General features: G+C 28.0%; 1 protein-coding gene across 2 annotated transcripts; it reads left to right on the forward strand.

Annotated features, from left to right (window-relative positions):
• The first annotated feature begins 585 nt into the window (after window positions 1-585).
• On the forward strand, window positions 586-2,881 carry LOC110622259 (uncharacterized protein At2g39795, mitochondrial). 2 transcript variants are annotated; one of them, XM_021766718.2, is made up of 4 exons: window positions 586-817; window positions 910-1,000; window positions 1,085-1,238; window positions 2,484-2,881. In XM_021766718.2, the coding sequence occupies exons 1-4, from the start codon at window positions 713-715 to the stop codon at window positions 2,650-2,652; spliced, it is 519 nt and encodes a 172-aa protein (XP_021622410.1). In that variant the 5' UTR covers window positions 586-712; the 3' UTR covers window positions 2,653-2,881. The 2 variants fall into 2 exon arrangements, with proteins under 2 accessions (XP_021622410.1, XP_021622409.1); XM_021766717.2 differs by having other exon boundaries at window positions 597-817; window positions 910-1,238.
• The last annotated feature ends 3,166 nt before the right edge of the window (window positions 2,882-6,047 follow it).

Genomic DNA, 6,047 nt, shown 5'->3' on the forward strand with positions numbered 1-6,047 from the left:
AATAATATAATAATATGTAGATTACTATTAAAAACAATATAAATAAACTTAAAAACTAAGAGTATATTTTACAAAAAATTTTGAGAATTTGGGTAAAAATGACGTAAATTGTATTGAAAATAAGAAAATATTATAAAAAAGAAAAATTAAAGAAATGATAAAACATTAAAAAAACAAAAAGGGAAGGAGAGGGGAGAGATGATCGCGAGAGTCGAAGGAAGATTAACATTCGGTTCTCGAAATAACTGTTATATGAATAATTAATAATTATAATATAATAATATTATACACAATAATTTGTTATCATAAAATTTTTAATCATAGTTTTGGATTGATTCAACAATAAAAAGTTTAAATTAAAAGTTAATTTAACACAAGATTTTAAGTTGAAGAGCTCAATTTTCTTTTAAAAAGGTAGCAAATTTACAATTAAATTAAAAATTAACTTGAAAATTAACTTTTAAATTAAATTGATTCGTCCAATTATTTCAGTTTAATCGAATAGGATTATGTGGTTAAATGGGTTTATACTAGGCTTAGGCCGAACTGGAAATGGGGCAGAATCAACAAAGAAGGCCCAACAGCGTCAGCTGGAAAGCCCACTTTTAGACGCATCAGGCTGGAGGAGAAGGAACCCTTCCTGTTCCTGGGGCGCGCTGTGCTCTTTCATGTTGGGCACTTTGCAGATCAGTAAATTTGCAAAGTAGAGACGATGCTTCGTGCGACCCAAATCTTGCTCAAGGGTCGTAAAGATCTCGACTTGCTCAAGGTCTTGCAATCTGAAATCAAACATGAACTCTCGTCTCAACCCATTCAGGTCTCTCTCTCTCTCTCTTGTTGTATATGATTCTATTTATATATATCTGCGTTGATACATAGCAATGGGACTGTGTAATCGCTTGGATACAGGACAATCGAAGAGGGTCTTTAGGAGATTTTGTTGTGGACTGGGATTCACCAGACACCCTAGATGTTGTTTTGCGGAGAAAATGTGAATCAGGTGAGCAGGTTGCTATTTCAGCTTTGTTCCGTCCGCAGGCCTTTTGGGAAGGAGAGGTAACTAAAATGACAGTTTTGTTGAAAGTGTTTGTGAAAAAGCCTGGCTTGGACTCTGTCTTGCGATTTGATTGTGGAGTTTATGGGACAAGTGATAGGTCTCAGTTGAACATTCATCATGCCTATTATCTCCGACCAACAACCTGCCCTGGGCCCTCTGCCTATTTAGGCCCCAAGTTCGGGTATACTTCTGTGCACATGTTATGAATTTTCTTTGATCACAATGGAGTAAGAGCTTAAGTTGCTTGTATGTTGTAACTTTATGTTCACATTTTGTATTATTTCCATGTTCTTAGTGAATAATTTCATTACTGGTAAACAGCATGAGCGAATGCCAAGAACATAACAGCTATATATATATATATATATATATACCCTGGAGTGTTCTTCTTTTTGGGAATGTTGCAATGAGGGATAAGCTACTTGTTGGTTCCCCTTGTGGTTTTGAGTGAACTAGTTCAAGGATATATTCATATCTGTTGGCATAATCTGATTTATTAGCTCGTGTTGTAGCCATTACCTGGTTCAAGGTGATTCCTGGGATATCCAAATCCCTATCCCTGTTGAAACTTGAAAGAGTCGCTGAATTCTAGATGGGCCATTCTGTTGTGTTTCTACCTTTAGTTTTGCTAATTTGGCTGCATTTGTTTTAGCTATCACATAATGATCATTGTGAGGGTGGTGGTTGAGGTTGTTAACGCAAATGCAACATGATATGAAATCCTTTTTTTTTTTATTTTGCATTTTTTGGGGGAATTCAAAAGAGAGAAATGTGGAATTGAAGTCATCTTAATCCGAGGGATAAGTGGCATATGCTTTTCAGGTTGCAAAATTTGTATATGTTTCCTAGTCTCCTAGTCTTGAGGAACTCCTTTATGGAGTTTCCTCCTGCATATTATCTATTTTGAGGTCATACTGTATCAGGATTATACTCGGTCTTTTTTTTTTCATGTATATCTGAATTAAAATTATGTCCTTAACCAATCATATTATCAGCTAATATATAATCTTCTTTTTATGTTTTTTGTGCTCATTCTGATTGAGTTTGTGATCCATATTTGTCCATCTATTTTAGTTGTACTTTCATTACCAAATCAACCAGAAGGTCCAGAACCTTGAATGTCACTGGAGGTCCATTGTGTGCCAGAACTGAATTCTGTTAGTTGTTTTCAATAGTTTGAAATTCTCACTCTGACCCTACCACATAGCTTGAAATTCAAGCTGTTTGTAATGGACTTGCTAAAATGTAATTAGATACTTTAGAGATCATGTAACCTCAGTTTCTGTTTGTTTTTTCCTACTCTACAAATGAAGTGGATATGTAATTCTTCCAATGACATCATCTTTTGTGCTATGTTTCTCCTAATACATATGGGTTCTTTATCCGGATTAATGATCTCTGTAAGCTTTCTTTTGTCTATTTGCAGGGAGCCTGAGTTACATGATTTACATGAGGTACTCAAGCAATACCTAGAAGCTAAGGGAATCAATGAAAGCCTAGCTAATTTCCTTATCCAACATATGAGTAAGAAGGAGCAATCTCAGTATGTGAATTGGTTGCAGAAACTTGAATCAATGGTGGCAAAAGACGATTGATGCCGCTCATAGCATTACAGAGATCGGTTTTAATTTGTATATTGTTTTTCCCCCCTGTATGCCTAACTGCTGTTTCAAGATTGACAAGAACTGTCAATTGATTTAGTTTCAGCTCATGCTTTATCCGCTGATGAGTTAGCATTTCAAAGTTGATTTTGTGTTGTGAATTAATTATCAATGATGTTCAGATGAGAGTGCAAGAGAAATAAAAATTAGTTTTACACATTAATTTAATTTTCTAATTTAAAATTTATTATGTGATCATATAAATAAAATGTTTATAATTTTAATATTTTAATTTAATTTTTTAACTTTTATGACATTTTGTACATAAATATATTCATATTTTAAAAATAATTTCTTGTAATTTATAATCTATAGAAAAAAATGTATATATTATAAATTTACATTAATATTAATAACAAATAAAATTGAAAATGCGAAATATATGTAGTGAGTTTGAGCATTTCAAAATTTATTATTTTGAAATAATTTTATATATTAATTTTTTATTATATTAATTAAAATTGTAATATTATTCAAATAAATGTCAAAATAAAAATGCTCTAAACAATTCTTATAAGAGTAAAGCTTGGTAAAAATTAATTTTAATAAAATACTTAATAATAAAAATTATATAAGCTAAAATTAATTATATTTTTCATGAATTTTATTAAATATTAAAAATAAAATTAATTATTTATATAACCGTCTTTAATTAGGTATCGAATATAGTATAATATTTTTATATGAAAAATTAATAAAAAATTACAAAATGTGGTGCATATAAACGAGTACTGCATTTCCTTTCCCAATTTCCTTTTGTTATCCTTACCACTTTACCGCAGGCAGAGAGCCTTCCTTTTCCGATTCTCTATTTCCTTTCCTCATTCCCAATCTCCGATCCATCCCTAAAAACAACTGACGAGAGATCGATGATGATGAAGATGCTTTGTTGGAGGAAGAGCAGGAGCTTCCATCTTCAGCTACAAGGGGCAATTGGTACCATTCAATCTCCATTCCTATTCTTATTTCCCAATTATTGCCATTCTTCTACTTCCACAGTTGAAGATGCACGCTTCTTGACAAATAACTTCAAATCTGCTTCTTTTACCCGCCTTGATCATGCCATTGCTACCTTCAATCATGTAATTCATAGTTAGTTCAACACCAAATAACGCTTTATTATCGAGGAGAAGGAGATCTGCAATGTACAACTCTTCTTATTTAGCTAATAGAATTTGGGTTTTCACCTTTGAAAAGTGAAGTAATATAGCAAAATCAAAAGTGCAGAGCAAGAGAGCAAAAAAAAAAAAAAAACAGACAATCTCACATTAGAAAGAGAATTTATTTATAGAGGATCTGGTCAAGAATAAATATTAGATCCAAAAACTAAGGAAAAATCAGTAGATGAAATGAACAATAGGCTTTACAGGAGAGGAGTGATTGTATGAATTAACTGAATAGTTCTCCATGTTAGTGGGTTTTGAATGAAAGGTGGAGTTGGAAGAGAGGAGGGTTATGAGAGGTGAGTAGTAGGAGTTGTGAGTCCATTAGCGTGAAAGAAAAGAGAAAAAGAGAAGAATGAGATATTGTATAAGATTTTTTTGTTAGTAGCGGAAGACACGTCAGCAAATTAACTAGTAAAAATAATGGTTTAATAGAATATGTAATTAGAAACCAATATTTATTGTTTTCGATTTATGATTTTTTTTATTTCAAAAATATTTTTCAATAAGTAGTAAAAAGTAAAAAATGCAACCCTATCAAGTGAACAATAAAAAAACAAGAAACATCAACGATAATAAATGCATTCTTATCTTTTTTTCTCGTCGACAACATATGAATAATGAATTCAGAAGTAATAAGTGCATCGAGTAAATTTGAGAGATTTTATATTTTACTTCTCTGACCTTTAATTTTTATTTCAAAAAAAAAATATATGACTAATGACTAATAATGTAAATGATTATTATTACGTTAAATTTTAACACTGTTGTAAATTATTTTTATTAAAATTGAAAATATTGATCATTAGGTGAAAATATATATTTTTTCTAAATTTTATTAGAAAGAGAAGGATTGAGGTATCACCTAAAATTACTCTAAATTAACGAGTAATATAATTTATAAATCATGTCAACTTGTATTTTTATAAAATATAATATGTACTTAATTATTATTTATATTTAATTATTTTTATTATTATATTTTAAATTTGTTATGTAGAAAAGTAATAATTTTTTATTTAAATTTTAATGATAATTTTTATTGTCGTTATTAAAATCATATTAATTTTCATTAATAAAAGATAAATTTATTTTTATTATTATAGTTTTAAGGACTAATTAGAGTGTCGTCATAATTAATATTAATAATTAATGTCTTTAAAATTTTTTAATAAGAAAACCTCTAATGACAATTTAATGATCAAATAAAATGGTTGTTAATGATTTTTAATGATTAATTTTTAATATTTAATGATAAATTTTTTTTCTTGATGATGAATATTTTTCTTATAGTGTTATCCATATTTTTTACTATTTGAGACACTTTCAAAATTTATTCAATAAAAAATATTTTATGTTCAAATAAAAAATTAAATCATTTTAAAGAAAATAATTTTCTTTTTTTAAAAAAAAAAGTTATTGTTCGCATTTTGAATATCTTATTAAGATTTCTATATAAATTAGCTAATAAAATTTATTTTTAATTGAAATTAAATAAAAGAAAATAAATTATTTAATTAAAAAATATTTTCTAAATATTATTCAAATAGAAATAATATTTTGAAAATAAAACGAAATCTAAATTATAAGTAAAATATATAAAATTACTTAACTCACTCAAGAAAATTTTATTTATATTATACAGTATATCATACAACTAGAAGTAAAATTTGCTAAATATTGATAAACTATTGTATGCAATGCCATATCAGTTCATATTTTTTAATGGCATACTTTTGTAGCACTCTGAAACTTTAAAAAGGTGTCATAACATATCTAAATTATTTATAAATGAAGTTAAAATAGCACCAAACTTTCACAGTATTTTTAAATCAATTTTAATTTAGTATAAAAATTTTTTTTAGTGTAAAAAATATATGATGAGCTTCAATTTTAAAATTTATGCATTGTATATACTTTTTTTTTATATAATTAAGTGATTGTTAGAGGTGAAATTAGATAATAATTTGATCTTTGTGGATATATATCAATACTTTTATACTCCATACTATTTTATATTAAGACTATAAAGTCATTTTAATTACGTTTTGAATACTTTAAGTGTGTCATAGGATGTTCAAACTACTACAATTTTTTTTCTTTTAATAAAGTTTAAAGGTGTAATTATATATTTGGTTTTTCTTAATTTTATAAATGTCACTCAGT

This window comes from Manihot esculenta, chromosome 9 (genome assembly GCF_001659605.2).
Source record: "Manihot esculenta cultivar AM560-2 chromosome 9, M.esculenta_v8, whole genome shotgun sequence".
In the NCBI taxonomy this organism is placed as follows: Eukaryota; Viridiplantae; Streptophyta; class Magnoliopsida; order Malpighiales; family Euphorbiaceae; genus Manihot; species Manihot esculenta.